We start from the raw sequence: 17116 nt of genomic DNA, 5'->3' as shown, positions 1-17116 counted from the left end.
GATAAACATAATTTTAGGGGTATTTTAAGGCCTAGTTTAGGTGTGTTAACCCAATGTCAAGGAGACACCAACAATGGTATTAGAAAAGCAACTATCTTTTTTAAATTTTATTTAACCTTTATTTATACAGGTAGTTTCATTGAGTCACGAGGACTCATGTTCAAGATAGACCTGTTTTAGACAGACAACATATAGAGTACAGTACATATATGTTAAATGGTAAATGGACTACATAGCACCTTTCTATATTATCAAGACACTCAAAGCACATATAGAGTACAACTGTTGTCCATCAATTTGTAAATGGTTATTACAAGATACAATGATGCAAACCCTGAACTTAATCAATTTATCATAAACTAGTCAGTATCAATGATTTCTCCTTCAAACTGGAAAAGTAAGAAGCAAGAAATTGAAACCAAAACAAGAGTTTTTCACAAAAACAAGTCAACCACCGTTATATAGAAACACAGTTATAACACAGAAAACAACGAAAACAGTTATGCAACCAAACCTCGACTATAATCTAAAAACTTTTAGCATGCAGGTCAATGTACAGTACATGCAATAGACCGACATGATTAACAACTTTAATTTACCAAGAAGTGTACGTACCCAAAAGAAAATAGCTCAAGTTCTGGTAAAAAGATGATCTGACAAAATAAAAAAGATCATTGCATTTATCTGATTTTCATTCTTAAGCAAAATGAAGCTGATGTGTAAGCAAGCATCAGTGAGACAACTTTAGGCTCCCTAAAGGCGACAAATGCAACATTAATATGGACTGCTGCTAATGAGTGTTGGCATTTGTTTAATCTGGCCAAACCCAGTGATGCATGAGTCCTGAGATTTCTGTTTAAAATTAATCTTAACATTGGATTAAAGAATTCTAATCCAACACTGCGCAATAAATAAAAAAAAATCCAGTTGATGAAGTTTACACAAGCAAATAAGCATGTTGAGTGGAGAATTTACTTTAGCTTATGGGTTTCTAGTAACAGCTTGTTTGTTGATGCCTTAGGCAGTAATCTTTAAGGTATATATACATCCTTATTCCCACCTGCCAACAGCTTACAGCTAGAATCTGCCTTCTGAGGTATTTCGGAAATGCGTTTTCCCGAAGAGCAAGTCCTTAAGACCCATAATTTCCGCATTATAAACAGACAGGTCATCAAATGTGAGCTCACCTACAGGCAGCCTGGCACAGCCCAACATTCTGATAGAATACAGTCAGCTAACAAGGCCAGCTGGATGTTTTCAGGATGTTTACATTGATTCTCATTTCACCATATCTGTCCCGACTTCGTTGTTTTACCATTCATACCAGGCTTTTGGGGGTATCCCTGTTCTTATTGAGCTGTAAGAGCCATTTTCTTGCCAACAGCAATACAAAGTTAAGTAACGCTTAAAGTTTTTAATTCTCAGTGAAGCAAGGATAAAGTTAAACACAAATGTGTAAACACTTACAGGAGTTTCCCTTTCTTAAAATCTCCTCATTCATCTACTCTTGTTTGCTTCCCATTCTTATATTAATTTCATGTGTGATTTTCTGTTGGCTGTATATTTTATTAATTTTTTTGTTTGTTTCTGAAGGTTTTCATTTTGTTTTTGTAGGTTTACTTGTCTTATGACTACGATGGTAGGTTCCACAAATTAACTATTAGCTTAAAGTCTCAAACACACAGCAGAGGTAGCAATATTTATTTTCCATCATGGTTTCTTTTATAACACTTGAAAAACTGCAAATAAAAATGAATTGAATCGAAATTTAAAAAAAAAAAATGGTAGCAATATCTGGTCTTAAAAGTAGGAACTTTATCTGCGTCACGCTACAAATGGAGTGTTGTGCATGTAATGATGGCAAAGAAATTGACAACGGTATATTTCCTTTGTTTGAAAAGAAAATGTTTGAAAATTATGATAACTACTGTAATGGTTAGTTAGATGAGATTGTAATGGTCGTTTTTGAAAGTGATCATTTTTTTCCTTAACAAGAATTTAAACTTTGAATTGCAACTCTATATCTGTAGCAACCTAGTGAATATTATGCAGGATTTTTAAATTATGGGAATAAACAGTTTGTGTTTGTTAACATTAAAGACACAAGTAACCCCCCTCGAGCCAGCTCAGGTGAAAAGAAGGAACCCAGACCCTGACCAGTGGTCATTCCAGATGTTGCAGGAGTTTCAGAGAAACTCAGATGTTTGTTTTCTAAACATGACATCCCAGTGGCTTTCAAACCCCAAAAAACTAGGGGTGCACCGATAAATCGGCCGGCCAGTTTATCGGGCCCCAATTTCCTTAATTTTGGGAAATCGGAAATCAGTCGATACTTGTATGAGAAACCGATTTTACAGATTTTGTTTTTTGTTTGTTTTAACAACAATTGTCTGAAATTCATTTATATTTCAGAGAAATACCTCATGGCCAGTTAAAACCAGTTTGTATTGTTTCTAGGATATTGTTCAAGGGTATGTTTTTCAACAAAATAATATTGGAAAATTGAAGGTGCATTGTGACCTTATAACACCTGACAGTGTCGCTTATAAAACAAAATCGGTATCTGCCAAAATAGGAATTGGCAGGTCAGACTTTGTAGAAATCGGTGATCGGACAGAAAACTGCAGTCGGTGCACTCCTACAAAATACATTACCGCAAAAACTGATTCAACCCAAAGATCCAGTCCTCCGGCTCAAACAGGGTAATACTGTGTATGCTGTTCATTGTCAGAAGGGCTGTGCTCAGTCTTACATCGGGGAAACCAAACAGCCACTGGCACTAACGATCAGTCGTTTGGCTGATGGTACTCCTTTTACATGTGAACAAGTAGTTTTGGATGTCATCAGCAAACTGGTTGATCCACTATGAGAAAGTGCTATTTATAAGACTGAATTTATTGCAGCTCCTCAGAACGAAAAAGTCTTTTGGATAAAAGACTAAACATTATTTCAACAAAGAATCCATCCAGAGGAACTGACTCGTTAGACATATCCAAGTACTTTAAAGTTAAAGGATTACATATTTAAATCCAGCAAAAATGCTACGCAATTCTTAAGAGCAGCAAATTGGCTGTATTAGGGAATTGACAAATAAAAAGTTTAGTTTGGTTTTCTAATAGATCTTTGTAAAAAAAAAAATTGGAGTATGACTTTTTATAACTGTTTATTGTTGCCGCTGTTGTCCATTGTTGTCATCATTCTTTGTTAAAATCAGGTCTCTCTTGTAAATGAGTCCTCGAGGCTCAATGGGATTTACCTGTCTAAATAAAGGTTGAATTAATTTTCATTTCCAACCCCAAAGAAAAAATGTTGACTAGACGTTCAATTCATGAGCCTGTTTTACAGAGGCTGTGAAAATGATCTAATTTCACCCAACTCTGAATGTTATTTCGGTATCGACAGTAGCTGTTATTTTTAATAAACCTTTAATTAAAAAAAAGAAATTGCCCAGATTGAAAATAAAAGACTCAAATAGCCGTTTGGCTCCATACATGTTCAATGAGGTAGAATTACCAAGAAAAACTTTATACAAGCTCTGATCCAGATTGATAAGAATAGTTACATTTTAGAAAAATAAACTCTGTTAACAAGCAGACCTTTTAATTTCCTTGATGGACTTTAACAAAAATTACCAAGAAGGCGGATGATCTGATTAAAGATTGCTTTTTGAAGGTAGTAAATCCAATAGTGTTAATTTTACAAACTTCACACAAGGCAATTAGAACCATCCCAAATAAGGCAGTTTACTTTTATTTAAACCAGATTTTTATTTACAATAAAAACAGCAAAGGCATTGGTTTAAGAGTAGGTATTATATACATATGTTTGTTTGTTTTTTTACTTTGTGGTCCTCATAACCCTTTCATGTAAAATAAACTTTGCCAAACTTGTATTTTGTTTCATAAAAGCGCATTTATGATCATGTTCCACTGATTTCTGATTGAGACAACAATATCCCACAATGTGTTTAAAACAGCAACTGGAGAATGTAAAAGTGCAGACTTGCTGAAGGTTCTCACGTCCAAAATCCAACTAACTGAATGTAAATGTGTAAGAACACGTCTAAATCTGTAATCTTTGTTGCACACCTTTACTCATCTGTCAAGCGAGCCGAAGCGGCACAGCAGGATTCTTTTCAGACCAAAGCTCAAGATGCTCGGAACGTCCACAATCGATGCAAAGATCTCCGTAACCGAGAAAGAGGAACAGGACCTTTTATGTTTCACAATCTCTGTCAAATACCATAAAGGTTCTCAGGTCTATTTGTGTCAACTTCACCCACGACGACAACCCGTAAAGTCCTACAGTATTCGCCAACATCATCAAGACAATCAATCATACAAATATTTCAAACAGCCACGAGGTATTTTTGGATTTGTTTTGTTTTCATATCACAGCGTTGTCACATTTATTCACTCTGAGGCGATGCTTGGTGAGAATACTCTGGGTTTTTTACATTTTGGGTTCTGCGACAGACATTTTTCATAATAAACATGCAGGCATGTGATGTTTATATTTGTGAGATCCATCCGTCTCCGGGGTTTGTTGTGTAAACCAAAATGACCAAAACTATAAGCAAAAAGCTCCAAAAAGGATTATAGGTACTGGTTTAACAGGACGCTGACTCACTTCAGATTCAAGACAGTCTGTTTTTAGCACCTTCCCAATTATTTATAGTCAACTGACGCATCTCCATGTTGTGTCATATAAAAAAGAAAAATATAGGGTTGTAGAATCCAATATCTGATTGATCGGCACAGTAATTACTAAAGGCAAATGACATTCCCAGTTGCGTAAATATATTAACTTGAACGATGCTGACTTTTTTCTGTAACTCCCCATAGACATCGACTGTTGAAGCAAGATGTAAACGGGGTCTTAGCTTTGTCTCTGCGTTGAGCCAAGAAGGAATAGAGTGGAACCACTTAGCTATGCGCTGATTAAATAGGCCAGCTGTCATTTGTCTTAGCCACCGTCTCACAGCAAGCCATTGGGAACTGTACTATTAGAAGTGGCTCAGCAAGCAACACAGCTCACAGTTAATACATAATTCTCTTTCAGAATTAATAAGAGCGATGTCATAATGACCTCAAAAGAGCAAAGATGAGGATGGTGTCTGAGGTTTTGACAAGGATTGAGGAACAGCATCTAATGGAAACCTTGAAAGTGAAAACTTAATAATCATAAAATTGAAATCTTAGTATTTAGTTGCCAAATATATATATATATATATATATATATATATATATATATATATATATATATTATACCCATACAGTTGGTATAAGTCATCTGATACCAGAACTGTTGGCTTGACGGGGTTTAAAGAAGGGCTGCATTGAAACGAACCATTCACAATATTACTGGGATCATTTCATGGGTGGAAAATGTTATTTTATGATATCAGTGATACAAGATTAATTTATGATTCCTCCTATCTAAAAGACTCAACATAGATCTAATACCTCTTATCAGTGTTTGTTTGCATTAGTATATAAAATTAGTGGTGTCCAAATACCAGCTTCAATTACTTGAATTCATAAAAACACCCCAATACTATAGAGCGATACCACTTTTATGCTTAGTGAGGTCATTTCCTCTTCCACTTCACAAGCAACTGAGAAAAAAAAAGTTGTTATGTAGAGTTAGAACTTATAGTTATATAGAGTATATGTTTATAGAGGTATTTTATAACAAACACAGGTGATGTTAAGACAGCTATTTGCTGTTCTTAATAAAAAAACAAAGTGTTCTAAAATCATTGTGTAATGGTTAATTACTAACATTGTCTACTCAGTATTCAGCGTTTCTCCTACATTACATGCCTTGGCAGGGCACTCATCTCTTCCGTGATTTTGTCGACAGGGGTGGGGGGTGGACACAGTGGAGACCGAGACATGTCTGTGTTGTGCGCTGTTTGTTTTTGAGCAGCGGGGGGAGGGGTGTACGTGAGGTAAACAAACGCTGCCTAGCTTTTCAGCTAGCGCGTCTGTATTGCGCACCGCTTGCTTAGCACTACGTTAGCGCCAGCAGTTGTCAACCATGTGGGGGTGGGGGTTGGTTTGGTTTGGGAGGCAGGGCACTTGGTTCTATTGATAGGGCGGGGCGCCCTGCTTGTATAATGGTAGGGGAAACACTGGTATTGGTAATAGGTATTGGCAAGTACACAAACAGAAGTACTTGTACTAATTCTAAAAAAAACTAGTATCGGGACACCCCGATCTGAGGTCAATTTACGGTAAGTGACAAAAATCTGAGAATTTTGAAGTCTGAAGAGCTCCTAATATGCATGAGTAAAAAACTAATTTATTAGGCAGTTACTTCTTTTATTAACACATCTATCATACACACCCCACACTCCCAAGAAAAATAAATACAGTCCTTGCATCCATTTCTGATATTGTGGTTTATAAGGGTTTATAAGGGTTATAAACTAGAACCGGGTGAGTTCAGCTTTACTATTAGAATACGTGCATCTTCCTCAATTTTGATCCTTTGGGCTGGTAAAATTAAGAAATAAGATTGCGAGGTAGCAGAATTAGCAGCCGCTTAAATTACTGTATCCTAAGCCTCTGTTACAATACAAGGTTTTTCAGCTGCAGGAACTGGGGAGGTAAGTTTTGGTTTACCGCAAGTCCCAACCATGTGGACAGTCATTTTTTAAGGATAGACATGAATTAGGCAACGGTACTAAATCTTTTTCTAGATTAGGGTTTGTTAAGACTGTGCTGACACTTGTGCTACATTAATTAAGACATGCATGAGTACCCACCTCTAATACTAATAATACTATATTTGGCAAACTTAATATCTCTCTTGTAAGAATAGATTCACCGTGTCATCCTGAATAGCTCATAGAAAATGAAAATAAAAATATTATTTTATTTGTTTCCACTAATAAATGTGGCTACATGCAAACTGCAGTAATACAAAATATGCTATATTTATCACAAACTTTATGAAGATCTCATGGCGTAATGTTGATGTTATAGCACTTGTATTGTACTTTGTATTGAACATTTTTTGAATTTATCATGTCCTGGATGACTGAGAATCTTCACCAGCAGATGTTATAGCACCTATTTTAAGTTTACATCATTTATTTTGGAGGGACAGGAAGTTTTTAACAGATTTGAGGGGCATCGCAGTAAGAACAAACTTGGTGAGTTAAAGTTGCAAGTGGTGCAAGCATTAGAAAACAAATAATCCAAAATTGCAAGGCAGCAACTTATAAAGATGGAGTTACATGTATTAGCTTAGCATTCAGACTAGTTCATTCATTCATTCAACCTTTATTTAGACAGGTAAATCTCATTGAGCCTCGAGGACTCATTTACAAGAGACCTAGTTCAAAAGAGATGCACCCTTCCCACGAGCACCAACATCTCTTAGCATCACAGTGACACAAACAATAGGCATCACAACCAAGAGGAAGGATGCTGGATGCTGTCTATCATGGTGCACTAAGATTCATAACTGGCTGTGATTGTCGTACCATCACTTCGCCCTGTATTCACTGGTTAACTGGTCATCATTAACTTCACACAGACTCTCCCACTGGTACATTTTCATCTTTAAATCACTTCTTGATCTGCTGCCTTCATACATCTCCTCCTACATGTCTCTGCGTGAGTGCAGCTACAGCGTGCGCTCTCAGGACATTATTACCTGCAGTGTTCCCTCAGTGCGGACTGAACTAGGCAAAAGGGCCTTCTCCTACTCCGCTCCTGTTTCCTGGAATATCTTACAAAAAGACCTGAAGCTCTCGACCTCTCTAAGTGGCTTTAAGAATATGTTGGACTCCTGGCAGGGACCAATACAGACATGTTCCTGTTTTTAGTTTTCTACATTCACCTTATAATCTAGCTGTTTTTGGTACTTTTTTTTTTGATAGATAGCTAGATGGATATATAGAGGGAGAGAGATAGATATATAGAGGGAGAGAGATAGATATATATATAGAGAGAGATAGATATATAGAGAGAGAGAGATATATATATATAGAGAGAGAGATAGATATATACGTATATAGAGATATATATAGAGAGAGATAGATATATATATATAGAGAGAGAGATATATATATAGAGAGATGGATATATATAGAGAGAGAAAGATATTTATAGAGATAGATAGCTAGATAGCTAGATGTATACTTCCTGCAAGTAAACGACACAACAATGAGACCAGAGCATCGGTGCATAACAAAAAACTATCTACCTCCTTTGTTTAACAATCTGATTGATGTAGGGACAAATTAATTTTAAATCTGTTAAATCTACAAGCTGGGATTCTAAACTTTGTTGTCATCATTCTTTGTTGAAACCAGGTCTCTCTTGTAAATGAATACTCGAAGTTCAATGGGATTTACCTGTCTAAATAAAGGTTGAAAAAGGACGTGTGAGACTTTAAAACGCTAACACACAACTTTGTGCAACTTTTTGCACACTTCAGAAATACCACAAAGCAAAATAACGTACAACCACAACATAGAAAAAAAAAAATCAGCTCTTCATCCTCTGCCCGTTAACCGTTTTATTACACTCTAATAACACAGCTGAATCAGGTTGTGTCACTTTAGCTTTGTTACGAAAACAACGCTTTCATATTTACTCTAAGTCAAGACGAGTTTCATTTGAAATGCAGTGAAAGAAAAGCAAGTTAAAGGTTTCATCAAAACGACGCCTTTATTTTTTAACATTTAAAAAAAGCATCAGGGTTCGAAAGCAGGATAAAATAAAAACAGGCCATTTTTAACATATACGGTTAGATTTTATGTAGTAACCAAGACTGCCTTTTAATTGCAGGTATATTTGTAAGACTACTACTTGTGGGTGGGAGATGATTGTCTCAAATGCAGGGCAGGGGCTAAACAAATTACTTTCGGCTTGACTTAAGAGGAGTGCGTCTGTATTTATTTTCTGCCCCGCGTTTTAGTCGGCGCTAACCTGCACCGAACAAGAGTCCTCTGAAGTTGTCAGGTCGCTGGTCATCAGTCCGCCACACACCAGATTAAAAATGTGAATCATAGCCACACAGCAGCTATAATTTAAAGCTAAGTGTGTGACCAACTGTCCTTTTGGATAAGCTGCCAGCCAGTGATCTTACACTCAGGAAGCAGCATTTCCTCTATGGGCAAACCTAAAACTGTGCCATAGCAAGAAGCGATAGCCGTGTGCACTTGAGCTGTCTTTTAAATTCAGCGTTTCATGTTCTGAAAATGTTATTATAATAGGTTCTTTTAAAGCTCGAAAGGAAAGGAATGAGTGAGAGTACGACGGTTTACATGAAAGCTCATGCTCTCATGGGCAATCCGTGCCAAAGTCTCAAAAGTGATGTGTAGATTCAGTTAAATCTTTTTGCTTAGTGTTCCCTGGTTTGCTTTCTAGAACCGCAAGCCTCTGAAGTCTCCCTTAAGAAACAGCAACATCCCAATGAAACAGAATTAATGAGACAACACTTGAAGTTTGCATCAAAAGGCATTTCCGGTTAATTCATCACAGAAGTCGGAGATGGCTAAACAACTCTCCCCTGGGCCACGGTGAATCACTTTGGAAAAGCCACAAGAATAAGTAGACTTCAAAAAACCCAGATCTCCTTAATTTATGCTGAGCTGTTTGACATGTGTCAAGAAAAGGAAAATGGGTAATGAAATTAGCTCAAGGTCAGGGGAGATATGATGTTCAACGAACATGGCTTTGACAAATGATTGGCTCAGCTCGTCTGTCATGATTTCAACAGGAGACTTAAATAAAAACTGTTTTACGTCTTGAGTTCCTCCTAAAAAGCTGTTGTGAGTTTTGGTTGGACTGGCTAAAATACACCTGAGCAGATGGGCTGCACTTTGAAAATGCCAATGGTATTGAAGATATTGTTTGAAACACAAAAGTCAAACAATCGCCTCGAGGTAACAGATGTTCTCAAAAGGAATAGCAAAAAAGAAAAAGTAACTCTCGGTCAGGATTTGGAATATTTAAGTTATTTTCTACCTGCGTTCTCAAAATCAAGCTACAGTGTTCACATCCTAGCAGACTAATTGTGTTTTGGTCAAGAATATTTCCCACAAGCTGTCATACCAATGGCAAACTTTTTAACTGATTATTTATGTTCCTGTTCTTGTGTAAACTTATTAACTGTAGTAAAACCTGTACAATAAAATACATCTCATAAATGGTTAAAAGGCAAAAAGAAGAAGTGATAAAAGTTAGGTGAGGTGTACTATAAAGTTGAATAAGCTGGGTTATTATGCTTTTAATGGAGAATCATATGTCCTCGCTTTGACAGAAGCACTTAGTGGATGCAACTGAAGTGCTACTTATTTATTAAACTGAACACGGGATTGTGGGCAAAATCTATCTGCGAGTGAACCAACAACCTGAAATGAATATTTATGTTGCTGGGGAGAAGGATGTCACGTTTCCCTCCTTGACCAGTTACCTCCACAACACAGTCGTAGATTATGAATGAAAACACTCAAATTTGTTGGTAAAAATTCAATTTTTGCTTGAAAATTGGGCCCTAAGGCAAGGATTGATGGAAGGATAGGAGCCTAGTCATGGCTTTTTGTATATAGTCCCCCCGCGCTAGTTCGTGGTTCGACTTTCGCAGTCTCACTGTTTCGCGGGTTTCCAACTAAGATTGTACACGACACACGATTGGCTGATTTATGGAAGGCGACCAACAAGAGCATTGTGATGAGGGGCGGACTGGCCATCGGGAGCACCAGGACATTTCCCGGTGGCCTGACCTGCTCAGTGATCACAGAGGGGTCCCACTCTTTCTCTTTCTGAGGCTGTCTGTCGCAGTAGAGCAGAGACACACCATAGGCGGGTGCACAACCTGTTGTGTGTCTCTGCTCTGCTGCGACAGACAGCCTCAGAAAGAGAAAGGAGGGAACGGGGCGGGGTCCGTCTTTCCCCATCGCTGATGTGGGAGCTTCAGTGATGCGGATACCAGAGTGAGCGGCATGGACTGTTTATTAAAAATAATCAAGCGTGACCCGAACCAAGCCTTTAGTCCTCCTTGGCGATCACTGAGCGGGTCAGGCCACCGGGAAATGTCCCGGTGCTCCCAATGGCCAGTCCGTCCCAGGCACCATTGATTGGCTCAATAACCGTAGCATCAGTCTGTCTGCTCACTTTCGCTGTGCTCTTTTAGAGCATTTAGAGTTTACAACATTGGTAAGAACGTTACAAGAGTGTGGGAAGGGTTTATTTTTCATTCAACCTTTATTTAAACAGGTTGGTCCCATTGAGCCACGAGGATTCATTTACAAGAGAGATCTGAAGCCTTATAATACATTCAAATACTAAAATAAATATAATGTCCCTTCTTTGCAGATTTTCACTTATCGCTGGGGTGTCTTGAACATAACCCCCGTGATAAGTGAGGGATTACTGTATTTTCATTGCCCTATACAACAAGCCACATGATCTTTTTAAACATGGGGAAAACTTGAAATGGGTTCCCTTTCTTTGGCCATCATACACAGCTGAGTGAGAGTTCACATCAACCGAAAGAAGAGTGTAACCTGGGTAAGTGTTGCTCAGCTTCTGATGATTTATTAGGAACAGTTTAAAACTCAGGAATAAAATAATGGGAAATTGTATTAGCTTTGAAACAACAACTGTTTTAAAACAGAGATATACTTTGAAACCAGAAATGATCTTCTATGTCTTTCTAGCATTTTGTGAACTCGTCAACAAATGCCTGGATACATGTATATATTATATAAAAAACTAGTTTTGTTAGTACCCAAAGCAGTTTGCAAACCAAAGATGAAAATAAACTAGCTTTCACTGCCACACAGAGAACATAGCAACCACCAGGGAACTAAAAACAACAGTGGTAGATCATATACCGGTAGTTTTCCCAGTAATGTTTTTTTGGTTATTACAGAATATCTCTTTGCTACAACTCCCTTACGCAAATTCAATAACAATACTGTTTATTTTAGCAGCTAGACAGGGACTATAATAAAATGTGTTTCTAATACAACTGCAGGAGCCTCAAAGGAGAGACTTTTTTTCACCCCATACTCTTAACAAAGCCATTGGGGCCAATATTTGAGCCGTTAAATGGCGAGACAAAAGTTTTGTCGAGACAGAAATAGATGCAGAATGAGCACCAACAGCCTGAGAGGTCTCACGGAGTGCTCATTAGTACTACTTGGTCAACACATGAAGTATTAAAAGTGCAGCGGCTGTGCACCCCACCAATCCTCAGCAGCCGTGACGTGGCAGCTGAGTCTCTTTCAACTAATGAGTCATCCGAGGTTGTGTTCAGTGAACCCTGCAAAAATTTACTGTGTGATTTTTTTTTTTTAAGAAATTTGTCATTTCAATTGATGTGAGAATGGGGAGAAAGCCATTAGCATGACAGGTGAATGCTTTCCCCTCTCGTGCAGCTGAAACACACACACACACAACTGGCTCATTTAAAAGCATGCAGTCTGGGACGCCAGGCAAAGCTTTAGTGTAACCTGCTGAAATCATCCATCAATCAGCATCAGCAACCTTCAGACAGTCACAAACCTTTAGGCTCCCTAATGGACAAAAAATGGGCTCAGTGTGCACACAGTGAGCTATAACACAAGCATTAAAAATAATAAACCATAATAAAAACCCAATTTTAATGGAAAATATAAGAAATTGGCTACAAAGTTGAGCGAATTGAACCAGGAGAGCTCCAGTAAAATCCGATTTAGTACAATTACTCTGTTGTTTAGGCACTCAAACGCACCACAGAGGGAATGTCTGACTGTGATTATTTTAGTCTCACATTTCACACCATCCTTTTAGAAGTCTGCCAGTATTCTACAGGTTGTGGAAAGCTTCACACAGATTACAAGCTGAAACAGTTCTGCCTTTAATCCTTTAATCGGGGTGGTTTATGAGCTTGTTTCTTCATAACGCGTTACATATGATAAAGTATTTTTAAAACGTTAACTAGGACTGTAAAACAAAACAACAAGAAAGTGTCTGTCATTGTGGACAAAAAAGCATGACAAGGATGAGCAAATGGAAAGTACCTACTGGTAACTTTATTATTGCCCAAAGCCAAAAATGCAAAGGTAGGTGATGATGTTTCCACCGCTGACTGTGTGAGTCTCTTTGCTGGTTACCAAAAAAATCTCATGAACCACTTGAAGATTTTAAAATGAAACTATCAGGAAATAACCTTTGGCTGTACTTCTACAACTAGAAACAGGCCAATTAATTGGTAGATATTTGCCACTTTAAAAAAATAAAATCAGCAATCAGCCATGTTTGTACTTAATTAATTAGTAGGAAAATGAAGAAGCGGATTCTACAACCTGCTTACTGTAGCCCACATATTATTTTTAACAGTTCAAGTTATTTTAAAAGCTGTTAATTATATGTTTATTTAAGTTAAGCAATTATTGTCATATTGGCCCAAAAAAAAAAATAGTTGTATGTACTGACAGTTAGTTGCCTTGATTTCTAAAAACTGGCATCGGCCAAAGAAAAACTGCATCTATCAACCTCTATCAAAAACTAATGAACTTGGAGTTAATACAATTCAAGATGGCCACCAGAGCTAATCAACCTCAGGACACGTAAATGGCTATAACTCAGCTAATTTTCCAGCTATTGAGATAAAATTTGTTGAGGTAGTAACTAAGAGTTATTCACACTCCTAACTTTATACTTTGTGCGAGAACTTTGCTTAAAACTTAACCTGTTGGAGTCAACCCCGTTTGTTTGTTAGCAAAATATTTCCGGACGCATTGAATGGAGATTAAGAACATTTCAGACAGTTGCTATTGGATGTAAAACTAGACCTGATTAGCTTTAGAAGACAAACCAATTGAATATGTCTACTACAGCTAGTTGACTTTAGCCAACACAAAAATGGCTGTAACGGTGAATTTTACAAACGTTGAGCTAAAGTTTGGTGTGCTAGTAGGTGAGAGTCATCCCTAACGCGAACACTTGAGTGTTAACATCTTGTAATGTTGCATGGACTGCGCAAAACATTATTTTCAATGTTTGACTAAAACATGTACAGGAGTCCCTCGCTACTTTGATGTTCCACTTTCGCGGACTCGCTCTTTCACGGTTCTTCAACGTAAAGATTGTACACAACACATGATTGTCGGCTTTAATATTAATCACGTGATTGGGACGTATGGGATAAAAAAAATTAACGAGGAAAAAATAACACTTTGGACAGGTGCTGCCATTTTGTAGTTTTCTTTCAATAAGCCTACACAGTAACGCAGGTCAAAAGAACTACACGACCCAGAAGCCAACAGTGCTTCCGGCCACTGCTTTCTGACGAAATGGAGGGAAAGTTTTGCAACGCAAAGTCAGAAGTAATGATCTATCTATTAAGCTCACAGAACTGGCAGGAAAGTCACAAATAATCCGGAAGCTTCCTCAAGCTCAATTATCCACGTGCACATCAACCTGGACGGGGGGCTTCGTCGCTGCAGGGTAGGCCTGTCGAACCGGAACTGAGCCCGACTGGAACCGAGCTGCTTGGTCTGCAGAGCTGGTGAGTACAGTACCCATGTAAAATTTTGCAGTACTGTACAGTACTTGTACTCCTCAGACTGATGAAGCCCTCTGGATAGAGGGCAAAACATCTTTCCCAAAAAAGAAACTGTCTAGATGAGCTGATTGACCATTATTGAATTTTGTACCTGGATGATTGGGCATGAACTTTGATATACGTATGTTGTTAAAATTACATAAGTTGAAGAGTTTAGAACATTGCAAGAGTGTGAGAAGGGTTATAAAGCCTTAAAATATATATTAGGGATGCACAATATTATTGGCATGGTATCAGTATCGGCCGACATTAGCGTTAAAGTTCAATATCGGACATCGGCCATTACATCAAAATAACTCACCGATATAAAAGATACTGTTTTTGTATGAAAACCCAGTGACAAGGACGCCTGCATCGCTAGCACAACGTGATGACGTCACACACGCCTGCCTGATCTGATCATGGCGGAGAGGAAAATTTAAAATGTTGGCGGTGTGGAAGGTTTTTTTTTTCGTTGAGGATTTCGGATTCTGAAGATTTTTGGACTACGTTGAGCCTCTCTACATCGTCCCCAGTCAGAGATATTTCCCGAAGTAGCCTTACCCGAGCAACAAGCCGTCATTTCCAACGTCGTTGAGAAGCTAATAGCCGATAGCACTTTGGTGAGTTTTACCACAGACGTTTGGACGTCGTGTTAGCCCCGTTAGCATGACGAGTGTTACGGCACAATGGATAGACAAAAACTTTGAACTTAAAAAGTCTGTCCTTCATGCACAGGAGTGCAGAGGATCCCACACTGCAGCCAGGAAGCTGGAACAAGCCTCCACAAGTGAGACAGCATCGCAGGTGACCAGTGCTAATAAATAATAAACACTTTTCATTCAATAAAAGTTAAAGTGCTATGCATATGGTTGTTACTGAATATATGTCACCAGCTCTTACAGCTGTTACACATTTTTTGTAGCAAATAAGCCTAAATAAGAAGGCTATGTTCCGACAAAGGAAAGTATATAAAATATTATCGTATCGGCCAAATAAGTTTTAACATATCGGCCAAAAATCCAGTATCGTGCATCCCTAATATATATATATATATACAGTAAATACTTAAAATAAATATAGTGTTCCTACTTGGCGGTTTTTCCACTTTTCTCGGTGGTGTTTGGAACATAACCCCGTGATAATCGAGGGACAACTCCATTGCTGTAGATCCTTATTTACTCAAGTATTTTATTGTATTGCAGTGCGTCATCACTAAAGCACACTTTTTATTGCATTGCTTTAGCATTGTTTCCAGTATTTTAGGCTTTTCTAACAAAGACCAGTGTGCAGCTGAAGATCTTGTTTCCTTGAGCTCCGAAGAGCTTATAAAGAACGCTTCCTTTGGTGCTTTTGAAACAAATGATCGTCAAACTTAAATCCTGAGAATAAAGATGTGTATCTTTGTTTTCTCCTTTTATTCCCATCAAATGTCCTTGTACATAAAACTGTATTTGATAGTAGTAAAAGGCAAAGTAGTTCCACCTCCTGCTGCCAAAACATTGACCCAACAGCATATATTAAAAAAAAAAACATATCTTAATCACAATCAATACATGTATTTCTCTTTTTCTAATAGACTTATAGGTGTCCTGTTCCAGTACAAGTCTCAATGTAGCTGCTTTCCATCGGGGGACAGTGGAAGCCAACAGGGAATGTATAGTCTGTGTAGTTTCGGCCAAGTTTCAAAGTATTTGAGGATGTGGTATTAAATGACAAACAGCAACAAATATTTATTAGACACGAGCCATCGATGAAAAGTGTTGAAGCGCAGATTGAGACTTTTAGCACAGGCCCCGAAAACACAGGAAACAGGCGCGCCTCGAACAATTCCCAGTCCAGTCCTCACAAAAGACACAATCCTTGTTTTTGTTTTTCGTGCCAACAGGCGGCCTGGCCTCCACGCTGCTAAACATTTGCGTTTCTCCGTCAAAGCTGAGGAACTTCTCCCTGAGAGAAGTCGTGAAATCTCTCCACCAACTTCTCCGAGCTAGCTCGCGATGGAGCACGAGAGTTTTCTGTACTCACCAACTCCATACTTTTCCTTCTTAGAAGGCACCCAGCGAGACATGTTTCAGAGTCCAAGCGTCCTCGAGTTGTCCGTGTTCCCTGCGTGTAAAAGCGCCAAGTGAGACTTTTTAAAAAATATATTTAAAATGTGGACTTTTTTTCAGTTTTCTCCGAGCTTTAGGGAGCTGCTCCGAGCAGCCATTTTCCACCACTGTCAGGACGCTCCGCAAGGGGGAGGAAGGGAACACAAAACTTTTCCCTCCTGATGGCGTTAATGCTGCAGGCATCCTGCTCGACTGGCTCTGCTCTCACAAAAACTGACAGCTGACTGGAAACTGGGCAGCTAAAAGAAGCGGAGCAGAGCACTAGCTGAAAGGAGTAGCGAACTAGCTTAAAGGAGCTAAACGTTAGCTCAAATATGTGAAACGCTAACCACAAGTCAAACCAATCAGATAAAAGTACAAAAATGATAACTGAAAGCAGCAAAGCACTAGCTAAAAATGGCAAAATGCTAGTTCAGAGTAGCAAAAAGCTAGTTCAAAGTAGCAAA

At 38.3% G+C, this 17116-nt stretch overlaps 1 protein-coding gene across 1 annotated transcript in view; it reads right to left on the bottom strand.

The window, feature by feature from the left end:
• Positions 1 to 16791, bottom strand: part of dock1 (dedicator of cytokinesis 1) — a gene marked incomplete in the record, with an annotated part of 276885 nt that extends 260094 nt beyond the window's left edge. Inside the window, 1 exon segment of the mRNA XM_037691498.1 lies at positions 16585 to 16791. Within this exon segment, the coding sequence (XP_037547426.1) occupies positions 16585 to 16627 (43 nt within the window).
• Positions 16792 to 17116: the final 325 nt, after the last annotated feature.

Source organism: Nematolebias whitei, chromosome 17 (assembly GCF_014905685.2).
Source record: "Nematolebias whitei isolate Nwh7 chromosome 17, NemWhi1, whole genome shotgun sequence".
NCBI lineage: Eukaryota > Metazoa > Chordata > Actinopteri > Cyprinodontiformes > Rivulidae > Nematolebias > Nematolebias whitei.
Note: the sequence above shows the minus strand (reverse complement) of the source record. Positions and strands in the feature narration are given on the sequence as shown.